The 26,854-nt window shown below is 42.4% G+C and overlaps 1 protein-coding gene across 1 annotated transcript in view; it reads right to left on the minus strand.

The window, feature by feature from the left end:
• EXOC2 (exocyst complex component 2) overlaps positions 1-26,854 on the minus strand; it is a 133,371-nt gene that overhangs the window by 100,728 nt on the left and 5,789 nt on the right. Inside the window, exons 2-4 of the mRNA XM_033058326.1 lie at positions 18,285-18,440; positions 12,604-12,780; positions 11,050-11,176 (exon numbers count right to left, since the gene is read on the minus strand). Of these exons, the coding sequence (XP_032914217.1) occupies positions 11,050-11,176; positions 12,604-12,780; positions 18,285-18,402 (422 nt within the window). The 5' untranslated portion in view covers positions 18,403-18,440. The remainder of the gene's footprint in view (positions 1-11,049; positions 11,177-12,603; positions 12,781-18,284; positions 18,441-26,854) is intronic.

A 26,854-nucleotide genomic window follows, 5' to 3' on the forward strand; every position in this document is an offset into this window, starting at 1 on the left:
CGCGGGGAGACAGCCGGGACCCGCGGGACCCGCGGTTGCCGCGCGGGAAGACAGCCGGGACCCGCTGGAGGCGCGGCCGCCGCGCGGGGAGACAGCCGGGACCCGCTGGATGCGCGGCCGCCGCGCGAGGAACCAGCCGGGACTCGCTGGATGCGCGGCCGCCGCGCGGGGAGACAGCCGGGACCCGCTGGATGCGCGGCCGCCGCGCGAGGAACCAGCCGGGACCCGCTGGAGGCGCGGCCGCCGCGCGGGGAGACAGCCGGGACCCGCTGGATGCGCGGCCGCCGCGCGAGGAACCAGCCGGGACTCGCTGGATGCGCGGCCGCCGCGCGAGGAACCAGCCGGGACCCGCGGGAGGCGCGGCCGCCGCGCGGGGAGACAGCCGGGACCCGCTGGAGGCGCGGCCGCCGCGCGGGGAGACAGCCGGGACCCGCTGGATGCGCGGCCGCCGCGCGAGGAACCAGCCGGGACCCGCTGGAGGCGCGGCCGCCGCGCGGGGAGACAGCCGGGACCCGCTGGATGCGCGGCCGCCGCGCGGGGAGACAGCCGGGACCCGCTGGATGCGCGGCCGCCGCGCGAGGAACCAGCCGGGACTCGCTGGAGGCGCGGCCGCCGCGCGGGGAGACAGCCGGGACCCGCTGGATGCGCGGCCGCCGCGCGGGGAGACAGCCGGGACCCGCTGGATGCGCGGCCGCCGCGCGAGGAACCAGCCGGGACTCGCTGGATGCGCGGCCGCCGCGCGAGGAACCAGCCGGGACCCGCGGGAGGCGCGGCCGCCGCGCGGGGAGACAGCCGGGACCCGCTGGATGCGCGGCCGCCGCGCGAGGAACCAGCCGGGACCCGCTGGATGCGCGGTTGCCGGGCGGGGAGACAGCCGGGACCCGCGGGACCCGCGGGAGGCGCGGTTGCCGGGCGGGGAACAGCCGGGACCCGCGGGAGGCGCGGTTGCCGGGCGGGGAACAGCCGGGACCCGCGGCTGCCGCGCAGGAGCCGAGACCCGCCGGGAACTGCAGCTGAGGCAGGGGAGCCGGGACACAGCCGGGACCAGCAGCCACGGGGAGGGACCCGGACTGCCTGTGTTTCGGGATTGCCTTGTTTCAGCGGTACTCGCTCTCAGCTGGGCGTCTGGTGTGGTTGCCCTTCTCTCCATGTCCTCTGGTATTGGTCTCTGTAGTCTCCTGGGAACTGCTTTTCGTTTACTCAACAGAAGACGTGCTAACGAGTATTGCACTCAGCATCTCTAAGCACCTAATTAGCAGGGTTAGATAACAAAGGACGTTTCATTACACAGACCCGGTTGCTCCCCCTCAGGCGTTGAAGCTGCTGGAGCAGCGAAGCCAGATAGCACCGCCTGGGCTGTCGTCCCAGGTTAGAAAGAGTGAAGGGAAAAAAACTTCCCTCAGCGCTTGTAGCCCGGGTGTCAGCGTTGGTCTCAGAACCAGGATGCTTCTTCACCCGTGTCGCAGTGCAGGGCAGATCCCTCCGCGGAGAAGAAACCTCTCTCCTCCGCTTTCAGGTCGGCGAAAGAGTCCCCCGGAATGACAAAACAACCCACACCCATCCTCCCCCCACCACTTCCTTTTGTCTTGAGCAATTAAAGGGGTAATGAAGTCGTCCGTCCAGGACAATGTGAAAAAAAACCACCAAGGGAAAGAGTAAAAAAAAAATCCCCTAACCCCCAACACGCGGGTTTACAGGAAAGGTGCTGATTTTGCAGACCTTTGCAACATGTCGGAATAGCCTTTAAACGCAGCCTAAAAGAATCAAAGCACTAACAAAATACAGAGAAAAATCACTCACTTCTATGAAACTTTCAAACAGCTTTATTTTTAAACAAATTAATCTTTAAACAGGGTCGTCTTTAAACAGGGTCGTCTTTAAACAGGGTCACTTTTTAGTCGCCTCTATTCATCTTCAGCCAAACCTTCGAAACCTTCGAAGTCTTCATCCTCCGTATCAGAAACCATCAATTGGGCGGTGGTGGCATCCAGCAAACCCGAAGCTGTATCGCCTGTATCTTCATCTTCAGAGTCGTCAGGTTCGGCACCCCCGGTGCCGTCGCTGGTATTAAATTCTGGAATGATGTCAGCCCTTGCGAACCCTCGGATGATAGTATCGCGTGTTACTTTACTCCAAGCATCCAGTATCCACTTGCACACAGTGGAATAACTTGCCCTGCGCAGCCTGCCGGTGGTTGTGTAGGAATGCTCGCCTTCTACCATCCAGTTTTCCCACAGAACTCGCAATTTAGCCTTAAAAGAACGAATAACGCTTATGTCCAGTGGTTGCAGTTCTTTAGTTAAACCACCTGGTATTACAGCCAGCTGCGAGTTCATCTGTTCCACTAGGGCTGTCACGCTTTCCGTTTTATGGGCACGCATGGAATCGAGAACCAGCAATCCCGGCACTTTTCGATTAAAGAACCTCTGCGGTGCATGAGCATAAACTGTTGTTAGCCAAGTCTTCATCACGTCTTCATGCATCCACCCTTTTGTGTTCACGGCAACAACTATTCCATTTGGAAATTTTTCTTTAGGGAACGTTTTTCTTTTAAAAATTACCATTGGGGATAATTTCTGCCCATCCGACGAAACTCCGAGAACTACAGTAAACGATGTCTTTTCGTTCCCTGTGGTGCGAACTGGTACCGTGGATGTTCCGGTTTTCTCGACAGTTCGGGTGAGTGGCATATCAAAAGTGAGGGGAACCTCGTCCATATTGATGATGTGTTTGGCTTCTATATTGTTTTCAGCGATCTTGCTTTTGCAATATCTCCTGAATGACGCTACCTTTTCCTCGTAATCCGCTGGCAGCCTCTGATAAACCGTCGTTCTGGTACGGATGGAAAGCTGCTGTCTCTTCATGAAACGAAAGCACCACGATGGCCCTGCTTTAAAGTCCTCTATACCCATTTCGTTCGCAATGACTTTTGCTTGTATCCGAACGGCAACAGTAGAGAAACTTCTGCCAGCTGCTCTTTGTTCGGAAATCCATCGCTCCAGTCTGTCCTCTAGTCGCGGCCATCTTGCTTTATGCCCGCGAAAACTTTTCTTTGTCTTCTTTGCAAGTCGTAAGTTATCCTCTTGCTGTCGCCACTTGCGCACCATGGATTCATTGATGTTGAATTCCCTAGCTGCATCTCTATTTCCATGCTGTTTTGCATGGTTAATCGCTTTTAATTTAAAATCTGCGTTGTAAGCTAGTCTCCTCTGTGGAGCCATGCTGAACTCACGCTCGCCGTTCACGCGCACCCTCAGTAACACCTTCACCGCTGCGTAGGCAAGAAGATTTTCTCTGATTGGTTTATCGTGGTCAGAAACGCGGGAATTCTCTAAATCTCCACGCCCAAACAATCCCGGAGGGAAGCCGGGACCCGCGTTTCTGACCACAATAAACCAATCAGAGAAAAGCTTCTTGCCTACCCGTGGGTGAAGGTGTTACTGAGGGTGGTTGTTAACGGCGAGAGTGCGTTCGACGTGGACCGCACCAGATCCCAGCCGCCAGCGAGCAGTCCCTCCCCACGGGCAGTCCGGCTCCCTCGCCCCGGCTAGAGCTCCTGGCTGGTCCCCATTGTCTGTGGGCGTCTACCTCTGCTTTCTGCCCGCTCTGTCCCAGCTGTGTCCCCGCTGTCTGACTCTGCTTTCTGCCCGCTCTGTTTAAAGATTAATTTGTTTAAAAATAAAGCTGTTTGAAAGTTTCATAGAAGTGAGTGATTTTTCTCTGTATTTTGTTAGTGCTTTGATTCTTTTAGGCTGCGTTTAAAGGCTATTCCGACATGTTGCAAAGGTCTGCAAAATCAGCACCTTTCCTGTAAACCCGCGTGTTGGGGGTTAGGGGATTTTTTTTTTACTCTTTCCCTTGGTGGTTTTTTTCACATTGTCCTGGACGGACGACTTCATTACCCCTTTAATTGCTCAAGACAAAAGGAAGTGGTGGGGGGAGGATGGGTGTGGGTTGTTTTGTCATTCCGGGGGACTCTTTCGCCGACCTGAAAGCGGAGGAGAGAGGTTTCTTCTCCGCGGAGGGATCTGCCCTGCACTGCGACACGGGTGAAGAAGCATCCTGGTTCTGAGACCAACGCTGACACCCGGGCTACAAGCGCTGAGGGAAGTTTTTTTCCCTTCACTCTTTCTAACCTGGGACGACAGCCCAGGCGGTGCTATCTGGCTTCGCTGCTCCAGCAGCTTCAACGCCTGAGGGGGAGCAACCGGGTCTGTGTAATGAAACGTCCTTTGTTATCTAACCCTGCTAATTAGGTGCTTAGAGATGCTGAGTGCAATACTCGTTAGCACGTCTTCTGTTGAGTAAACGAAAAGCAGTTCCCAGGAGACTACAGAGACCAATACCAGAGGACATGGAGAGAAGGGCAACCACACCAGACGCCCAGCTGAGAGCGAGTACCGCTGAAACAAGGCAATCCCGAAACACAGGCAGTCCGGGTCCCTCCCCGTGGCTGCTGGTCCCGGCTGTGTCCCGGCTCCCCTGCCTCAGCTGCAGTTCCCGGCGGGTCTCGGCTCCTGCGCGGCAGCCGCGGGTCCCGGCTGTTCCCCGCCCGGCAACCGCGCCTCCCGCGGGTCCCGGCTGTTCCCCGCCCGGCAACCGCGCCTCCCGCGGGTCCCGCGGGTCCCGGCTGTCTCCCCGCGCGGCGGCCGCGCCTCCCGCGGGTCCCGGCTGGTTCCTCGCGCGGCGGCCGCGCATCCAGCGGGTCCCGGCTGTCTCCCCGCGCGGCGGCCGCGCCTCCCGCGGGTCCCGGCTGGTTCCTCGCGCGGCGGCCGCGCATCCAGCGGGTCCCGGCTGTCTCCCCGCGCGGCGGCCGCGCATCCAGCGAGTCCCGGCTGGTTCCTCGCGCGGTGGCCGCGCATCCAGCGGGTCCCGGCTGTCTCCCCGCGCGGCGGCCGCGCCTCCAGCGGGTCCCGGCTGTCTCCCCGCGCGGCGGCCGCGCATCCAGCGGGTCCCGGCTGGTTCCTCGCGCGGCGGCCGCGCATCCAGCGGGTCCCGGCTGTCTCCCCGCGCGGCGGCCGCGCATCCAGCGAGTCCCGGCTGGTTCCTCGCGCGGCGGCCGCGGGTCCCGCGGGTCCCGGCTGTCTCCCCGCGCGGCGGCCGCGCATCCAGCGGGTCCCGGCTGGTTCCTCGCGCGGCGGCCGCGCATCCAGCGGGTCCCGGCTGGTTCCTCGCGCGGCGGCCGCGCATCCAGCGAGTCCCGGCTGGTTCCTCGCGCGGCGGCCGCGCATCCAGCGGGTCTCGGCTGGTTCCTCGCGCGGCGGCCGCGCCTCCAGCGGGTCCCGGCTGTCTCCCCGCGCGGCGGCCGCGCCTCCAGCGGGTCCCGGCAGTCTCCCCTGCCTCCGCTCTCTCCCCGCTCTGTCCCAACTGTGTCCCCGCTCTCTGTCAGCTCTCTCCCAGCTCTTTCCCGGCTCCCGCCCGGCGGCCGTGGGCAGTCCCCAGCCGCCCCGAACCGCGGGCAGTCCCGAGCCACGCCAGCCGGCGCCATCAGCGTGCAGGAGTGCCGGGCCCTGCCCGCGCACGGGGAGAGAGCCTGGGACTGCATTTAAAGGCTACACCAATCTGTTAAAATGTTTCCAATTTGAGCACATGCCAGTAAACCCGCGATGGCGCGATTCTGTTACTAATTCGTTACTTTGTTGCGCGCCGCGTGGCTCCTCGCTGCAAAACAAAAGTGCGCCTTATAGTCCGGTGCGCCTTATCTGATCTACAAAGTTGCAAAATGTGCCAGCTCACGGGGGGTGCGCCTTATAGTCCGGTGCGCCTTATAGTTGTGAAATTACTGTACTTTGGATTCAAAACATGTGGGGTCCAATCAATTCACTTGTACCACAAGTGCCCATCAATAGATGTCCCTCCTTGCACTACCCCAAACTTCTGGTTCTGTATAGCCTAATAGGAATAAACCTAATTTAACAGTACAGGATACATTGGCTCTTACAAATTCTACTACAAAACCTGTATCCATACATAGGATTTATATTCTCCAGAGATTGCTGGAAATCTCCATGGGTGAATGACAGCCTCCAAGGAGCCACATCCAAGTAAGAGCAAAGCCAGACAATGAAGGCAGTTTAGCAAGTAGTAATTTTTCTGTAAAATTTGTTTTGCTCCCAGAACTTCAGAATCTTACAGTAATAATTTCAGCATATATGACAATATTTGCAGATTAAAGATGCGTCCCCAAGCAAGATACAGTCACCAAAAGGTAACTTGAAACTCAGTTCCACAGGAGTTTACAAAAGGTCAAAAGGAGCAACTTCAAATAAACACAGATTCTGAATAGCAACCAGCATAAACAAGCTCCAGCTAGAGCTGCTGTACACTCCCCCTCTGTCTGGTACCAGTCAGACTCCTTGAAGCTGGCTTTGTACCAGCTGTACTGTGTTAATAATGCATGCAAAAAGACCAGCATAAGGGACACCAGGGTAGACTAAACACAGCAAATCAGAAGGTGTTAACAAAGGTCTCTCCAACAGCAACAAGACAAGGGTGTACTCTGGCAATTCCTCCCTAGTAGCATTGGGTTCATTAGACATATGAAAACAAAGTTGCAACTGTATTTTAGAACTGGCAGAATGTGGTAAGAGAAATCTAAGAGATTGTAGGCTGGTAGCTGCAGTTGATGCATCAGCCTAACAAGCAGTAAAGTGCTACTTCATTTTTTAATATCATAAAGCTAGGACTATACTGCAACTGCCTTTTGCAGCTTTCAGAATTTTTTGGCATGTATCTCTGTGATCAAGTTTCCACACGCCCATCACATTCAATGATGACATTTACTGCATTTCCATAGAAGCCATTTAAAAACAAACATCTCAGCCTCCAGAAAGTCTCTTCCTATCTCGTGGTGGCAAGTTGACATTTACCATTAGATGGCAGCGTAAGATCATCTGTTTCCTTCTCCCAGATGAACTGTTTTGGAAGCTGTCGTGGGAAGAGGAAAGCATCTGTATTGAGTGGGTGGACACAGAAGTATGTGGAATGTACTTAGCATGTCAGGCTTTGCTTTCATGTACGAGATGGATCCACCAGAGTGACCTCTGCTACACGCAAAACAACAAACACTATTCAAAAATTTTGTAACCACCACTAGGTCTGACTGATGTTACTGTTTTGCAGAGAATGAATTTTCTTAATCTGACAGAGTAGTTAGAAGAGTCAGGGAACCCTTGGTTAAACAAGGACTTGTCGTGCAGGAGGGAGAAGTACGTGGTACATCAGAACAAACAATTCTTTCACAAATCTCATGTAGATCTAAATTTTCCATCAACATATTTCAGAGTATTTCTGACTTCTCCTGAAGATGCTGGCAACCCAATGCTTGGAGAGGTGTATTCTTTGCTGGATTAAAAACGGGATGGTCAGGCCCAGAGAGTAGTAGTGAATGGAGTTACCTCCAGCTGTTGGATGGTCACTACTGGGATTCCCCAAGGGTCAGTACTGGGGCCAGTCCGGTTCAGTATCTTTATCAATTTTCTGGACAATGGGATCAAGTGTACTCTAAATAAGTTTGCGACTGACACCAAGTTGGGTAGGAGTATTGATCTGCTGGAGGGCAGTGAGGCCTGCAGAGGGATCTGGACAGGCTGGATTGATGGGCTGAAGCCAGCTGTATGCGGTTCAACAAGGCTGAAGCTTGCCTGTGTCACAGCTGCCAGGCAGCTACAGGTTGGGGGCAGAGGGGTTGTAAAGCTGCCTGGCAGAAAAGAACTTGGGGCTATTGGCTGACAGTGGCTGAACATGAGCCAGTGTGTGCCTGCATGGGCAAGAACACCAATGGCATCCTGGTCTGTATCAGCACTTGTGTGGCCAGCAGGACCAACCCCCTTCACTCAGCACTGGTGAGGCCACACGTTGAGAGCTGTGTGCAGTTCTGGGCCCCTTGACTCAGGAGGAAGATTGAGGTAGTGAGTATTTTTTTATTAGCAAGCGAGATTCTTAGTTACATGACACAGGAACTGCAACTTATTTTTGGAAAAAGTAAAGAACTTATCACCAAGCAATTATGTATACTTATTACTTGCTAAACCTGAAGGCTGAAAGATGATGGCCTGAATGTTACATATACATGGAGATTTAAAATATCTTGACTATACATGTAACATTTAAAATATCTGGATTACGTTAAAGAACAGCCAGAAGGATTACTATATATACATAGTTGCCTTTTTTGCATCCTTGCAACATTTGAATATGAATATAAATAGACAATTCCAGTGCGTATTTTGAGTATATATATATTACTCCTACAATATTTCTATAGGCAGTATTCTAATTATTAACAGAACGTCAGACCCACTATTACATATTTCCTTTAATTCACAATTCAAACCTGTTGCTCACTTTAAATCTCAGTCACTCTCAATTAAACTCCAATCATCTATCTACTTAGTCTGAATAACTTTTTTTTGCCTAATAATTTCGCAAACTGCTGTACTGAAGCTCTTCTTTTCATTACTTACAAGGTTTATTTTCTCTAATTTCAAGGTCTCATTTGCAGCACCTTGAAAGCATCCACCTGAATGATTCAAAAACTACAATTAATATTTAAACACATTTTAAATTTATAAAGTATCATTAAAAATGTTTTAAAAAAGCCACAAAAGGAACTTTCAAAACCAAGTATAACCCATATTTTAAAAAAAGTAAAAACAACAAAACCCCTCAAAAACACAACTAAATTATTCCCATGTCACAGCTTGTCTTTTCTGTATAATTTGTTAATGCCTGATAATCACTTTCTACAGGGAGGGCCTTTCTCTTTCAGTCTGTAGTCTTCTAGTCTCCTCTGCCTTCTCTAGTGTGCTCCTATATAGTTTATTCCTATTCTATTTAATCACATGTTTTTCACTGCTTTTCTCCCTGAGCCCTTGATTAATGTTTATTTTGTTTACCACTATTTGCATAACCAATACAATGCACTCCTTTCCCTTCTTTGTCAGTCATCAGGCTGCAAGGGTTGTAAATCCCAACAAGTGAGACCAATGCCAAACATTTCAGCTTCAAAATTAAAATACATCCCAATTTGCATACTCAACAGTATTATTATACTCATATTAGGATGTCTTCTATTTTAAAGTAGTCTAACAATTTTTATCAATTCTATCAATCAATTCAAATATTCCCATATCTAGTAATGGTTATTGCTAATTTCTTGCTTATTCACTCTCTTTCTTAGATTAAAATGGCCCTTTTTCACTATCTTGTACAACTTCTCAATACTTACCCATTCCATATGTAAACTATTTGCAAACGTGAGTTTAGCTAAACTACATGGTATTAAAGATTATTTTCTAGAAATAAACCCCACATTGCTCCAATTTATCAAGAAAATGATGAAAGATTTTCCATTGAGAAGGAATTCTTTAATTAAACAATGTTCAGCTATAGTCAGAACTGTGCTGTCAACCATAGCACGAGGGCAGTCCAGGCTTTTCCTCTCTTTCCCCTCTGCACAATGTAACCCCTCAATTCCTCCCACAGCTACTTGTCATACTGATCAGTCTCTCCAACTGGTGCTTGCCATGATCTTTCTGCTTCTCCTGCAATGAACCTCAGAGATCAAGAACAATGAACTAGGCTTAATATGCTTGCCCAAGATTTCCTAATTGTCTCCCTCTACAAAAGGTTATTTCCTGGCTGTATTTACATGTTTCTGATTTATTTCTTTCCACACAAAACTTCAGGTTTCAGTAACAAATTTTCTAACGTCTTCAGAAAAAACATTTAAAATATAACATGGCTGGTTTTCTATTTAACAAACATCCAAACAGATAACTCTAAAGTATGCAAATCCTAAACTAATGCAGCTTAAGTTTCTACATGATAATTCTTAATCTATCATATGGACAATGTCTTAACCATAAGTAGCAATTTAAGAGAATCAGCTAACAAAGCACTCACTGCTAGTTGCTGTGCAGCATAGTGATAATAAAGGATTGTTATGGGGTTTTTAATTTACAAAAAAGGAGGGAGAGTGGAAGAGTGACAGAAAGTCTTCTAGTAACACACTGGAATACCATCCATAGGTACAAAGCTCCATGTTTTGTCAGGAACTGGAAAACTCAGGAACATTAAAGAATTACCTGTCAGAAGTTACACCAAAGGCTAAAGAAAAATACTCAAAGAGATAAAATCTCTAGCTTATTACAAAAAATTGGGTTAGTACTTTGAAAACAAAGAAAAAATACATATTCAGGCTAGGAAAGAAATGCACAGTCAGAGGCTGGAAGGTGATGTGGATCCACTAGAAATCTGGATTTTGGGAAAGTGCAGCTTTCTTATCAGTACAAGGTAACAATGGACAGTACAGATTTTTTCCAACGCAGCTCCCCTCACAAACATGAGTATTCAGCAGATAAGACCTTAGTAACAGCTTAATTTTAAATAGCCTTTTGTTTGGTAGAGCTGGCATCTTGATTGAGAGAAGTATTCCTGATGCTTTTTCTAAGAGTTAGGCAGGTTTAAAGAGTGTCCCATTTAAAGACCCCCCCCAATTCCATTTCTCATTCACTATAAAGTTACTATTTCAGACAAAAAAAAGACAGACATAAATTCCACCATACTTAAGAACTAAAGTAAAGATGACTGTGGGTTGGAAAACAGTATTAGCATTTCAATAAAATAAACTAGCAGATGTGGCATAATAAATCACATTTTACAGTGCAATTTTAGAAACAGATAGCAATCTAATATCCTTAAAAGCCCCGTGAAACTCAAATGCAACAGTAGGTATTCTGTAACTACAATGTATAAATCTGAAGCCTTAGGTTATTTACCAGTCCTCAAAATCTAAACATCAGTGGGGTTCAATATATCAGGCTTTTCGATTATCTACAGTTCTAATTGATTCAAAATAGAGGATTATGAAGCAGGATGCAATGTGCACTAACAACTCTGAGTACCAAACAGAATACCAGCAGATAATAGATGTACGTGTTTTTAAATCTTTCCCTGCCCTGCAAACCATTAAACTTTGCTGGAATTCACAAAGACACATATAGAGAAAACCACTAAAGAAGTGGATTAAAGGCATTTGGTACTCACTTGTCTATCTCAATACCAAGCGGATTAGCTGGACGTAAGGACAAGGGGGGAATCCCTTTGTTCCTGTCAGTGCGCATGTCATAATAGTTCATTTCATCCACCCAGACAGCAGACTGATCCAAGATACCTAGGGAAAACAAAGCACAGATCCTTAAAATAACAAGGGCACTCCAGCACCATCAACTTCTGACATACTGAATTAATTTGAAAAATCCTGATAAATATAAAATGCATGCCTAGGTAATATATTGAAAGATACATGGCAAAACAACCTGGATGCAATTATGCTAAATTATTTTATTATAGCTGCTGAAAAGGTATTCATGGCTAGGCATCAAATATTACTCTCTTGCAGAGCGCACAGTTTCATGTACATTAGGAGCATTATCCTGACCACAAAGTATTAGTATTTTCATTCCTGTAAGTATTTTGGTATCTTTCCAAACCTTGTTATCTGCTACTTTCAAAAGAGCAATTAATTGAAAGTCTTCTCATTTGCATACTCTACGGAAGATTCCTTTTCTGTCCCATTTGCCATCCAAAAAGTAACTGAACTCTGGCCACACGCCAAGATAAATGACTTCAAGGACACAGAACTCACTTTACTTTCAATGCGTTACCACAGAGAATGCATGAAGGTGAGGCATAATATGTGCTAGAATCTCAGCTGAAAATGGAGCCAGCCATACCCTTGGCCTTGCCCTCCTTTAACATACCCATCAGATACTCAACATCAGAAATTACTTCATCCCCATACTTCATCATATTTTCAAATGTGAATTCTCCTCTCTTGTCACCAAAAGCTCCACTATATAACACTTGCTCTTACACATTTCACCTTTCTGTTACTAAGGTATTAGTGCAGCTTGGTAGAAATTACATTATTTAACTACCACTGAAGGGTTGAGAATAAAAGCCTAAAACAGTTCTTGTGGGAACTCTTTTGTTAGGAAAGATAACTATCCAGCTTCATCAACAACGGGTTCTGAGAGAAACATTTTCAATCCACAGGGTATTTAGACTGGATTCTAGGTTAAGCAGAGGTCCTAGACTGCTTGGCAAAATAATTTCAATGGTTAAACATCTCATGAGAAATACTTAAGACTTTGTCTTGCAGGATGGTTTGAATTACAAATAAGAAATGACACTGAAGACTCAACTTTCTTTTAAGGATTAACTTCAGCTCAGGATTTAGGTGTAAAGCTTATGAGTTGGCCCAGATTTTGTATTTATCCAGTACAGTTAAGAGCAATTACTGGATATATTATTAAGTGTCTTAAAATTTCAGAAGTTTAGAGCTATTCCATAAAGAAAAATAAAAGGCTACTTTTCATTCATCACTGAGGATTTTATCAAGTACATATACTGAGTTTCTCTCTCTCACTCACTCCCTCTCTATATATGGACATTTCATTGATACACTCTGCATTTTCTAAACAACTGAAAACTGTCCTGAGGTGGATGCATTTCAAACATACATTTTATACAAAGAGGTATTCAGTCATATATTTGCTCAGCAAAGAAAACAGATGTGGACTTGAACAATAAATATACCTATTTTTTCAGGTTTAAGCAGTTTGAAGGAAACAGTTGAAGTTCCTTTGCCACCAGACTTTGTAGTAACAATAATGTCTCCCTTGTCATTTTTAGCCTGTCCAACTCGACACACAATTTTACTGGCAGACATCCATTCTGCAGTGAGGAGACAGTTGTGCCCACAGATTGTTAAACCTGGGAAAAAGAAGACGAAAAAAAGAAATATACTACTGTGAATAGAAGTATCTTTTGAAATTCTGCAATGCAAATTCATTTATGATGCTACATGCGTTTTACATACATATATTACCCTTCACCAGTCCCCTACAGTCAATTACAGTCAAGGAGTCATAAATACATTTTTCAGATGTTTCCTTGGTGACTTCAGGTATTTTTTCCCAGTGACAATTCATGAGACACAAACAGTGCTCTTTGAAACTTATTTAATCCCTTTCACCACTTTTGGGCTACTGTGACTTTTCCTTCATGTAGTACAATAGATTTTCTGCAAGACACTGGAGAACTGCTGTTCAGTATTGCATTTCTGTGAAACCACCTTTAAAAGCTGCATTCAGCAAGTCTTTCACAAGTTCAGTCCATATGACCTTGTACAGAAAAAAAAAGATGTTCTGTAAATATTTACAATGAACAATGTCTCTTCAACCTTATTTGTTTAGCAGTACTTTCATAGACACAGAAGGCTGTTTAGCTGAAATAGTGTTAATTGACAAATATTCCATCCCAATCTCTTCTGTAAAAGATCCACAATGAAAGACTGATTCTGATGAATAAGCTTCCCTTGTTCAAGTAATGTTCATCTATTCCCTCTTCTACACTTTCTCACAAGAAGGATGACAAATTATGAAATACAAGAAGGTATTTTCTCATAGGAAAAGATGACAAGCTTTAGTGTTCAAGAATACCTCTTATAACTTAAGAGTCAAGGTGCACCTTAACGTAAGGTCCAAGGCTTCCTGAGATTTCACATCGCATCAGTCTGATCAATCCAAGCAAACACCAAGCAACTGATTGGTTCTGGTCAGATCAGGACTCGAGATGCTGGAGTAGATTAATTATTTTCTCAAATCTAGAAGATTTGTAGCTGGAGTTCTGCTGTCCTGGAAAACTGGCAAGATCCTAACTGCTCCAGTATCAATTTGGAGGACAACTTCATTAGGTTCTTCTTAAATAACATCCTTAGCTAGAAACATTTTGCCTTATGTCCAAAAGAACAAGGCTGTACTAGTGTGTTGGCTGTACTGAAGTATAAATTAGTCAGGCAGAGCAGTTCCTCCCCTCTTGGCTTGACTTTTGTTTTTAATTTCTAGAAAGCTCTGACCAATTTAGAAAATACTTAGAGACAGAAAAGGGTCAGCATATGTGGCTTAGTACCAAAGCTTCACACTTATTTTCTCCCACAATTGAAGTCTCTGACATGACACAGCAGACAAATTTGGCAGTTTTCATGGCTGTCAGACATAAAAATGCATTACTCCCTGCCAAAAACTATCTTGAAAATGAAATCCAAGAAATAAAAAAATGGAAAGGCACTGAATCCTACTACAACTGAAATTAATTTTACTTGAGAAAGGACAGTAGATCTGTTTCTTAAATATCCTTTCTGAACAAAAGGGAGGAAGTGGGATGAAATAGGATATACACACAGAAAGACTAAAAATAAAAAAAAAATTTGCTTATTTACTCATAAAATTTTAACCATCCAGTTTTAGTTTCATGGGGGAAAGAAAAAACACATACATTAAGATGCATATTACGTATATACAATTATATAACCTTATACCGTTTTATTACATCTTTTATAGTTTTATGCTAGCATCTTCTCTAAAGAAAAAAAAGATTGTGATAGGAACTAAGACTAACTGAAATACTTGGCCCAAACAATTAATAAAAATGTTTTCACCCCAAAATTTCTGAATTCATGTTTAAATTGAGCAATACTTTAAAATCCAGAACTAAGCTACAGTACAGTAATTTCACGATTATAAGCCGCACCAATTTGACTAAAATCTTGCTCCGAACCCAAAGTGCGGCTTATAATCAGGTGCGGCTTATATATGGACAAAGAACAAAAAGTTGCTATTTTAGTTTGGAGGACAGGTGTCTGCTGAGAAAGGCAGGAACTTCTCTTTGAAATGGAGAATGTAAACCCACTCCCTCCAAATTATTATAATTTTGAAATCAAGGGGCTTTCAGGCAAAAATATGGGAACTAGGAATAACAGTTCTTTTCTAGGGAAATTAAAATAGAAATACAGTACTACAAAGAAACAAACCCCAAACCCTGACAAAGTCAGAGTACAACCTGACACCCTGTCAGGCAGGGTGTTGGTAGCAGTCCCATTAAATGGTGGCTGCATCCTCCTGTAGTGACAGATGTGGTTCAGTTGAAGCAGTGCTCCTGCAGAAGGTGCAGTTTCCCTCCGGAGGTCCAGTGGTGATGTGGAGAAATCCGGTTTTCCTCTGGATTCCAGTGGAGAAAGGGGCTTCCTTAGTGTCACAAAACCTCTGTTTTTCTCTTGGTAAGAAATGTTGGGCTCTTCCCCCTGGCTGGAGCAACTTCCAATGGGATGCAGTAATTTTATCAATCACACAGTGGGACTCAATGGGCCATTAGCAGAAAATGACTCTCTGGAGGAAGGATGGGTTGTGAAAAGATAAAGAACAATGCTCTGCCTGGTTTCAATGGATGGCCCATTAGCAGAATATCTGCCGTTGAGAGAAGGATCATTGCCCCCACCCTCAACAGATGGAGATAGAACAGATACCTTTTATCACACTCTGTATTGTAACATGCGGCTTATAATCAGGTGCGGCTTATGTATGGACCAAGAATGAAAAGTTGCTGGCACCCGGAAGTGCGGCTTATAGTCAGTGCGGCTTATAATCGTGAAATTACTGTAATTTAGTAGGGTAAAAAAATTTTAACAACTGTTTGAAGATCCTTGTATCAATTATTTTCTACTCAGAAGTTCCAAAAGCTGTCAATAGAACAAGATCACAAGGTCCAATGCTTTTGAAATGGCAAGAAACAGCCTTTGCCTGTATCTTAGAAATGCAAAAGAAAGTTAAGTCTCTATCGACAGCTCATGTGCCACATGAAACACAGTAATGGCACAACACAATTTCTAAAACAAATAAAGACATGTTGGGACAGAAGTTCTGATAGCAGAGTTACCATACTTCTTTCTCCAGAAATAGGAAACTCCCCTTTAAATAAAACTTAATTTGAATCTGTTGCATAGTACAAAGATCTCTGAGAACATCATTCTCAGCTTCCACTTTTTATGCGCCTTTCTATAAATAGGCACAAATAATACCCTTATGGAGACGTTCAGATTTCAGTTAAGCTTATATACGGACAATTTTACAATGTCTAAAAAATACAGCTACAAATGTCTTAAAAGACAAGCTAAACCTTGAAAACACAAATGTTACAGGTATCTCTTGGATTTGACATTTTTGTATGAGCTATACAGTTACAAATAAAAAGTTTATTTGGTTTCGAAGATACAAAGAGATTACTAAGGGCTCTCTCTTAAATGAAAACAAAAGAATGTTCTTCTATTCTGTGATACTGTGTTTATATACAGAAGAAAAGTTTCTTGCTCTTCATTTTACACTAATGCATCTCAAACTTTATAAACTTTATAAATATCTCACTCAAACTTGCTTAACTTCATACCTACAAAGCCTCACTTTTCCAAGTATTTCCATTCAAGTAACAGGGAACATACACATGCCTAATTTAACCATTAAAAGAAATCTTTACATATCTGGGGCCTTAGATGCTTACTGGAGAAAGCTGACAACTGAGCTAAGGAAAAAATAAGGCAATGCATTATTTATTTTTACCTCAAAGCATAAAATTATTAGCAGCTGTGTGTTACAAATGTTACTCTGAAAGAAATATAAGAAGAAATATGAGCAGTTGGTCAGCTACGTAACACTGCGGTCCAGTTCAGAACATGCCTTCCTTCCAAGAACATAGCACTCATCATTTCTAAGAGGAACATACCAACGAACTAACGAGGCTATTGAAGTACATCAACCACACAAATACACAGAAATACACTCACCTTTAACATCACCAATTATTTGAGGATTTCTCAATACGGATTCTATAATGAATTGCAACCTCACCTAGCAGCTCAGGAAAATACTACTTCCCCTTTTGAGAGACAGCAAACTGAAGTGGAGCAGAAAACTCTACTAGCTTATACTTGGCCATAAAGCTCACTGTGGTGGCCATGAATGGAATTTGTGAACATTGGTTTATAACCATGAAGTGAAATATTTTTTCTAGCAAAGCCAAACAAAATTCCAATGGCCTTCAGAGGAGTCATGATTCCACAACAAATTAGACAAATTGTCTCTAACATAATTACTGAAGTACACATATGCATAACTTACAAAAGAAATAAGGGAAATTCCAGTAGTTATAGTTAACTTGGATTTCCAGTAGATTTTACAGAGTCCTTCTCGAAAGGCTTACGAAAATGAAGCAGCTATAGGATATGAACCTCTAATGGCTAAATTGCTCAGCAACAGAGAAACAGGGTTACAGCAAATGAAGTGTTTTGACTGAGGAAAGCTTCCACAGGGTATATGCCGGATCACTTATGTTCAGTAATTTATAAGTGACAAGATAAAGAGGTTATAAAGTTTGCTGATGATATTCATTTATTCAGAATGTGAAGACCATAAACCCCAGATAAATGCAAGCCAGAGCTTATTAGACTGAGTGGTGCACCATAATGTAGACATTATAACACAGCAGCTGAAATTCACCGAACAAAGACAAAATGCACGCAGGCAAAACCTTACATTCACAGAATAACAAAAACATTTGTTTGATTCTCAGTAGGAGTTATATAGAAAACAGAATTCTATGGCCAAAATACAAAACAAAAGTGAAAGTACAGTGTTATGCCACAGGGTATTCACATCCTGAACACTGTACACAGCCAAAATGTGTCACCCACAACTGGTATTGAAACTTTAAGTATTAGCTGAAGAGTAAGAAGAAAGGTCAAGCATACATGTAGAAAATTTAAATAAGCCAAGACATTTCAGCCTGAAAAGGAAGCAACAGAGCAGTAATCAACAAGGTCTGTGACCAGGACAATCAGCGAAAAGATCTTGTCCCCTCCTTCAGCACAAGAGCTATGATGATTCTAATGAAATTATCATGTTAAAAATCAAAACAGCAATGAAAAGGATTTTTAACATACTGTGTGGCTAAATCACTGAACCTGTCTGGTCATAATTTCAACTGATACATAAACTGACTTTAATTCAAGGCATAGCAATCCCCAGTGACTTTCTGAACACACTGAAAACACTTATGACATGAAAATTTCAATGCAGAAATTCTCAGTTCCTGAGAAATTAACAAGGAGAATCTCATTACATCTACCCTGCAAAAAGCATCCGCTCTTCATTTTCATGTTCAGCACAGGATGATGCTGTGATGGATTCAGGGTTCATTTAAAAAGGTACAGTCAGTCTGATTAGTTACACATTGGGCAGCATCCCTGAATTTATGGATTCAAGTGCACATTTGTGTAGAGGGCATTCCTCATAACATCCAACACAGATTCTATCATGCAAAAAATTTATCTCTAATCACATCCAAAATGTTACCTTCTCCAGTACCAGAAGGGTGTTTTTCCAACTTACCTAGGAGGTCTGCAGGTCCAGTCCCCAAATTTTCTCCTCTAATTGTCACTTTCGTCCATGAGATGCCTTCATTGGGAGAGATACCAGTGACAAGTGGGGGCTGCCGTGCTCGAGACATGATGACTGTTCAGTTACCGCAATCTGAGTTCCTTTTATCTGTTCATCAAGAAATAATAAATTAAAACCCCACTAAATATATGAAAAATTATTAAAACTATTTCAAACTGTTCTTCTAAAACAGCAGGGAAATATAAATGTAAATATGGAACACCACTCTGAAAGTCTTTTTTGACATAGTCATAAAACAATAAAGAAAAATTATACCTTCTTTGCACTTTAAAAAAAACTAAATTTAGCTTTCTGAAAGAAAAAGTATATCGAGAATTAAACCTTCTGAATACTTAATGAAGATGTGTACACAGACTTCAAATTACTTATGTCAGAATTCAGATGAGCCTATTTCAACCTCTATTTGAAAGTTAGTATTGCAGTCCTTAGAAAGCTCAGAACTGTTAATCTAAGGTAAGCAACAGACTATGATTATATATTTTAATAACTTCTCCATCAAAATAAGACTTACTGACATAGATAGCCCCATGTGAGGAAGCCCTCAGCACTTATTTGTATAAAGCACCAATGTCAACATGCACTGAGAATAACTTGCAAACACTGCCCTAGCAGAGATCATCAACAAAACAATACCCCAACGTATCAACAACAAGGTACATCAAATTGTTGAAGAAGCATTTCTAGAAGAATATTCCTTTGCCCCTGAAATTAAGTCAGAACAGGTCTGTCATTAATAAGCTCTGTAGCTCAAACAAAAATATGGTACCTATGTAATGTGGTCTACATTTAGTTTACAATGCAACTGATCACAAATTCCTATTTTTATTAGCAGTTTCCTTTGAGTAGTTCTGCAGTGTGGGAACCCAGGACATCCCTCTGGGTACCTTGGATGGCTTGAGACGCCGGCAGGGGGCTCAGAAGCCTTGACACAGAGCCCAAGACCCCTGTGCCTTTGATTTTAGCTCCTGGGAAAAATTACCACCTTTTCATGAAGAATTACAAGCCACAAAAAATAAGTAGAGTATAAATTAGTTTATCGCAAGGTAAAATAGTAGAATTTTAAGATTTTTTTTAGAATAGGGGTCTAGGGTCAAGATGGATAGGTATTGGAAGATAATTGTAAATAATGTTTACGTAGTTTATAGTGTAAAGAGATAATATCGCCCTGAAGGCGGGCAGTGCTTTGGACTGACCTGCTGAGCAGACCTCGGCTGGTCAGGGAAAGAACTTTTAGATTAGATAAAATAAACAACTTCTGGAAACCACAGAAGATGTCTCCAGACTCGTTCTCTGGTGCTCAGGCTGGGACACAGAGACTCTCAACATACACAGGTGGTTGTCTTGAGTTCCTGAGATACCTCCGACCATGCTGCAGCTACAAACAGCTATAAGAAGCTGAGCATATATATATATATGCACACACATATATATGATGATACATATATGATGAGTATAACCTGAATTACAACATTTACTAAATACCATCACCATTCCAGAACCTCGGTTACACATACACAACAGTGTAAACAATTTTGGAAGTTCAGGTTGGTAAAAAATATGTGGAATATAAGCCAAACTTCATAAGGTTCCTCTTAGCTATTGTTTTTTGAATCAAAATGTATTTTTTACTTTTATTTGGAAACAGTCAAGTTCATAAACCAAGAAACACTCTAAACCATCTCTAACAATAAATGGCAACAAAACTGCAGTTTCCAAGCACCTGCAGTTAAGACATAGTAGAATTAAGACATACTTGTTTCAGCTGCTTCTGCATATACAAAATAGTTTTATTGTACCAACACACTCCATTGCTTCTACACAGCCTCCCCACATTTTTCAGTGGTAGTATCTAGATCTGACATGAGAATCAAAGCTCCCACCCACTGGTTTCTTTCTTCACATTCCAAAGTTGGAACACACACTGAAAATGAAGATGGAAATAGACAAGGTACAAAGGAGAGGAAGGATCTCATGCTAAAAGTAATCCAATACTACCCTCAGAACAGGATCTCCTGTCTCCTTCTGTCCATACCATAGGTGCATAGCATGTCTCCTATAACAAAAATGAATTCTGGTCCAACTTCAGAGCCCACAGCCACACTTGAAGTCAGTATGAAATGCATCCTGAATATAGGGAATACTGCACAATGCTCTGAAATATTGAAGTCCTAAACAACCACCTCAATTCTGTAAATATGTCTGATTTTAAATGTCTGTTTTTCAGTTTTACACATTTAAAGTAGGAATGTTATCACTCATCTCAAAAGCTATTTCTGAAAACACATTCATTAACACAGAAAAGGCATTTAGATACCTGGAACAAACCAGAAGTACTAATATCTTCAGAGAATTTCCAGACTGAACAGTGTGCAATCAATAAGAGATGTAAATTCATATTGAACAAGCAAGAACATACTAAATTGCAATATGTGAGCCATGTCCAGTGTATAAAGGAGGTTAGCAAGGGCCCGTGATAACACACACAATGCACATCTAGTTTGGCTTTGTATCTTTACCTGGCAAACCTCAGAATATTTATTGACATTAAAAACTACATGATGTGTTTTATTAAACATTGGTTTCTCTGTTTTTTTGCAAACAACCAACTGATGAAAAAGGAATTAAGTTATATAGTACTATATGGATGCTCTTAATAGTCTTATATTAGTCTCCAGTAAAATAGTGGAACATTTTCCACGAACCCAACATGAGGCTGGAGAAACAAGCAGTCAGCAGATGTAGGCTATAAGAGTAGAACAGCACTGAAGAAAAGAACTGTATCACCAGATCACAAAGAAATCAGCTGACAGTCATCTCCAGCTACGGAAGAGAAGGCTGTGCTCTGTGCTAGTGCCCTACTCGTATTTATTTTACTGAACTGGCTTCAGGTCCTCATCTTGCAGGCAAACTGCTTCTGCTCCTATCCTGTCAATTTTCCCACTGAGATTTTACCCACAAATTCAAGCAGGGAGGGAGAGGGATGTTACTATTTCAAATCTAGCCACCTTGGTAATTCCTCTTACCTTGCATTCCCTACTCCAAGCCTTCTTGTCCAGATACATCATCTGCACAACTATTGATCCACTTACCACAGGTGAAAATTATAGACCTCATCTTCTGTCAACATCCCTAATCCTAGAATCATAAGGCTTTGCCAGCTTTCCTCTCATCTGTGCTGCATTCAAAACTACATCACCACACCACTGCCCAACAAAACAGTGGGCAGCACAATAGAAATATGATGCTAGAGAAGAAACAGGTCCCAAATTTTACCAAAAGCAAGGAGAACAAACTGCAGCTATTCCTCATAATCTTATCCATGTAGCCTTTGCAGCTTTTCTCACACATCCCCAGCAGAGCTCAAGGATACACAATGGCTGTAAAGGAACAGCAGTGTTATGTCCTCCCATGCATACAACCACCTTCTGCAGGAAGAACAAGTGTCTAGATAACAGTTAGTCAATATAAACATCTTTTTATTTTGGAGCAATTTTTTCTGTAAATAATTATGAGGAATATGTACCAGTAACACTAAAGTAAAAGAGGCATCTTCAGAAACATCAGGTAATATGGAGAGGAAAAAACCTTGAGAAACGCAAGTAAAATAGTAGCTGCTGTGGTGTTATTTGTGTGGTATTGTAGGTTGACCCCCTCCCAAATGTTGTAATTCCCTTGCATCGCAGCTATTGTTGCTTTCAAAATACCCTGGCACACAGGTAGTTAGCTTGTTTCAATACCAAACCTCAAAAGTAATATTACAACATATTTTTCTGGATTTCAGAAATCAGCACTAGATCCCCCTTCATGATGAGCTAAATAAATGTAATAAAAATGCTGAGCCTCCTGAGATCTAGTATTTCTTCTAAAGTATTTCCATACTTACTGCAGAATTGCTTTAAAATACCTCACTGGAATGAGAATACCACAGTAAATCTCAACACATTTCAAAGCAGTACAGCACTGAGATGCTCTATTATTATTATTTTTTAAACAGCAATTGCTTTCATTTATTTCAAAGAGAACTCTTTGTAATATGTCATTATTATAAATATCAAGCAAATGCTTGGGAGCCTTCAATTAATTTATAACATTTCCTCTCCTTCTTGGGACATATGTCAGTAGTCAACATGACTGAGGTGCTAACTGGGAAGTCTAGCCACTATACTGCTGTGGTAAGTTCCTAAAAATCTTCAAAAAATATTTAAGGCAAATCTCACTAAAAATTACCTTTCATTTCACAAAACTCGACAACCACCTAATTTTGAGCTTTTGTTGCAATTTTATCCCTAAAGATAAAATCTATTATTTTCAATAAAACATTTTATTTATCTTTACATAAAATAGTTGGTTTTTTTTTAAACAGCCCTCTTCCTGAAAGACTGATTCTTATGCAGACAAGGAGAGACTGCAGAAAGACAGTTTTCTATACAAGCTCTTTCCTCTCAGGAGCCAGGCTCACTGAAGAGGTTTTAACAAGACTGGTTTTTACAATGGACAATCTTCCACATTAGCAAAGCTCTCTCTCTCCCTCTTTATTTCTCTCCATCCTCTTTTTTTTAAATTTAATTTCCTCACAGAATCTCCCCAACAATTTAATGTGAATATCTGATTGACTGCTTCCACAATTTTGCCCATACTGTTCTATTATTTTGTCATAATTCTTGTTATAAAAGCACAAGGAGTTAGAAAACCTCTGCAAAGACCACCTACTACAAAATCCTCTTGAAAAAATGCCTTTCATAAACATCACCTTTGTCTTTACACCAGTTTCTCAAATAAACTGTCCTCACAAAGGTTTGGTTAAAAATAAAAAAATCCAGGCAATTCTGAGCATTAAAAGCTTGCTAAAGAGAGTATACCTTTGCCCTAAGAAAACCCACTCTAAAATAAATAACGAAGCAATGAAATATCGCCCAGTGTAAGGGAAAGCACAAGTCTATTTGTTTCTGGTGGTTTTTTTCAGTTTTGTAAGCCTTCAGCTTAAAGTTGGTTTGAAATGAGAGTTCTTACATAGGTTTCCTCATTCAACTTTCAATGGCAAACAGAGGAGAAACCCAAAGTAAAATGCCAGTAGCTACCATGCTTGCTCTGTAAAGCAAGTTCTACTTTCTACATCTTGCTACACTCTGGAAGTACCACCAAAATATGAAATACATTAATAACCAAAGTTCAGAATTGAAGAATGCTAAATTGGTTGGTAATTTCAAATCCCAAAGGGAAACAACAAACATCCTGAAGGCATGGAATGTTGGAAGATGAGCAATAATATTCTGACACCTTACAAATGTCACCAGTGGTAAAAAATAGCAGTTGAAGTGTTTTAAAACAGAGTTTCTGACTTCTAAAACAAAATAGCAAGATGGTTCCAGTGACTGAAAATTCTGTTTAATAAAAGTTTTAAGTGATACTTTGAAACAGACACTGAACTTAAAAGATTCTCTTGGAGGAAGACAGACTCAAGATCAATGCAAGTGCCATGGTCATGTAGCAAAGGGAATCAGAGTTGTCAAGAATGGAGGGAAGAAAAACCCAATTTGTCATCATTGAGAAAGTCTAAGTTACAAGTTATCATTTAAACCTTCAGGTATCAGATATTTATTTGTTCTTGATCACATATAAGTGACAGAACACAATTAAAAAAATGTTGAGGCGGGAACAGCAAAGCATCGCCATGTGCAAATTACAGTATACCTCAGATGCTGTTTACTTAAAAAAAAAAAAAACACAATCACAACAATAACAACCACAAAAACCACAAGAAAACCAACCTGAAAACAATAGGTGAGTTACACTGGCATCACAGCATTAAATGATTCCCAAATGGAAAGATTCATGACATGCCTTTTTAAACGAGCAATAAACACTCAGATTCCAGAATGTAGGTGATGGCCTTTTAACCTTAAACTACACCAACTTGTGCTTCTAGTACATAAATCTAATAATTTGTTTTCACTAGAAAACCTAGAGAGTCTCCTGAGTACAACACACTATGACAAAGTCGGTGAAGGGACACAGCAAATGACCCCAAGAACGACAAACCAAAATGTTTCCTAGATGTTTGTACTCAAAACCATTACAAAATGATGAAAAACACTATTACAACCTTTTCTGTGCTTTATCTTCCCAGCAATATAAATTCACACCGACAATCTACATAAACCAAGAATTAAAAGCGTCCAAAAAGCAGCCCTGTGAAAATAACTGACATTTATTAACCCCTCTGGAGATCTTCAGTGCCCTAGAATTGCCACAGCCTTCAACACTGCATTAATAATATGAAGTCCATTCCTGCAAGCCTGCCAGAAAAGACTGGGAAGTGAATAAGCTAAACAATGCTGAAATTCCAAGTGATATTAAGAATCTATGCATGTTTATTTAAATAATAAAAGAAGACTTGTCAATTTAAACAAGAAGCGCTCACGAATCTTACATTTAGGGGAAAGAAACTCTTCATAACACCACTAAGCTACTTATAATGAAAAGATGAACAAACACAGAAAAAGTGGGTAATTTCACCGTCACAGAGGAAAAACAAAGCCTCATTTGTCTTGCCCTGTCATATCCGGCGTGTTGATTCAAGCCAATATTAACACTGACAAACATGTTAAGTTACATGCCAAAAATCAGTTCCAATTTGGGACGACGTGCAAGTTTGGTGACACAGAGGGTAAACGACAAAAAAAGAAAAGACTCGAAGTATTAAACGACATAATATGATACTCTGTGTTTTTTCAAAAGGCTCTTGAATAGTCCAGCCACACTAGACATTTTAGTTTTAGGGTGAACAGGGAAGGAGTGCAGCAGTTTTGCTTTCACAACAGCCCGTCTTTGCAGAATCTCAGAGGTCCCGCTTTCCTTAACCCAGCAAGGTACATCTTCATGGCGATGTATCTTGACGGAGTGAAAGCAAAATAATCCCAGCACTCAGCGATGCCATTAACATTTCTGAGTCACAAGGGATTAAAAGGCTCGGACCCGGGGCAGATGCTGGGAGAGCCCTCGGCAGAGGAGTTCACCGCCCGCCGCAGCCTGGGCTGCAGCTGCGAGGGATTGACACCGCTGACGGTGGAACCCGGCTCGGGAGAAACTCCGGGCACAGTTCCGGCATCCGAAATAAATTAAAGTAAACAGTGTTGCTCTCTCTCATCCACCCTGTTAGCAGCCTCTCGGTTGAGCTGGAGACCACACACCCAGACCACACAGCACCAGCTGAACTCACTCGCACGCAACATCTAGAAGCTGTCACTCTGCTGAGGTATGAGCAGGAAAGAGGGGGGCCGCGGAGCGAGAGTGGGGTGTGTGCGTGTGTTTAGGAAAGCTGCTTGCTCTCTCCTCCTATCATTGCAGCTGGTTATGTTTTGTGTGCTTGGAAGGAGGGAAAGAAGGAAGGGATAAGAAAAAAGACCTATAAAGCTCACTAAGAAAACATACTGGTCTTGGCCTTTTGTAGTAATGATTTGCACTCCTCCTGTACTAGTTTAGTAGCTGATGAAGGGCTAACAAAGCATCCATTTAACATCAATTAACCTTCTATCTATCACATGTCAAAAAAAAAAAAATCTAGACTAGTACAAATCCATTTCCTTGTACATTTTAAATGACAGCATCCTGTCAGTTACAATGTGAAAAATACCTATATATTGACCTATTTTTACATCAGGAGTTCTGAGATGTTATTTATTTGGAGAGGGGAAAGATATTCCCCACAGAGAACAATCAACCACACAGATGACATGATGACATCAAAACGCTGAATTTTCTCCAAAAACATTCCATTGTAAAATGAAGTTTTGTTCATTAGAATTGTATACCATAAACAACCTGAAGGAAGTTAATGAGCTCACATATAACACCGAGTTTGTAACTCATCAGCAGCAAGAAGCAAAAATAGCAAAACACTAAAAATAGATTAAAGCCAACAATAGCCTATAGTACAGATGAACAGAGACTTTTAAAATTGGGGGGAGTTCTTTGTTTCTTTTAGCTCAGAAATCATTTCATCTGCCAATTATATCACCTGTTCAAACAGAGAAAGCGGAATAAAACGTTTGAAGACTCATAAAATCTATTTCAGTGAGTCTACTTTAAAAAAAGATTTCCTTCCCTCTGTTCTGCTACCATGAACATACATACCTCTCCCATCAAGCTCACTAGCACACAAATTTAATTCAATACATACACATCTGGACAACCCAGAACCACAGCCACATTTTCACCTCAGTTCAAAATCTTTTTACCTAAGTGACAATGACAATCTCCAAGTGCCACTATTAAACAAAACCATGAAAACTACAATAATCCAAATCTCAATAACAGCCTTATATACATGGACGCATATATTTGTGTTTGTGAAAACCCTGAGAAAAAAATACTTCACCTTACCAAGTACATTTTTAAAAAGGATAGCTTCGAAGTTCTGTAACTTCCCACTGAAAATAATTTATTCCCCCAGCTTATTAATTAATTAATTAGTGTTCATTCAAGAACACTTTTGCTGATAC

Source organism: Catharus ustulatus, chromosome 1 (genome assembly GCF_009819885.2).
Source record: "Catharus ustulatus isolate bCatUst1 chromosome 1, bCatUst1.pri.v2, whole genome shotgun sequence".
NCBI lineage: Eukaryota > Metazoa > Chordata > Aves > Passeriformes > Turdidae > Catharus > Catharus ustulatus.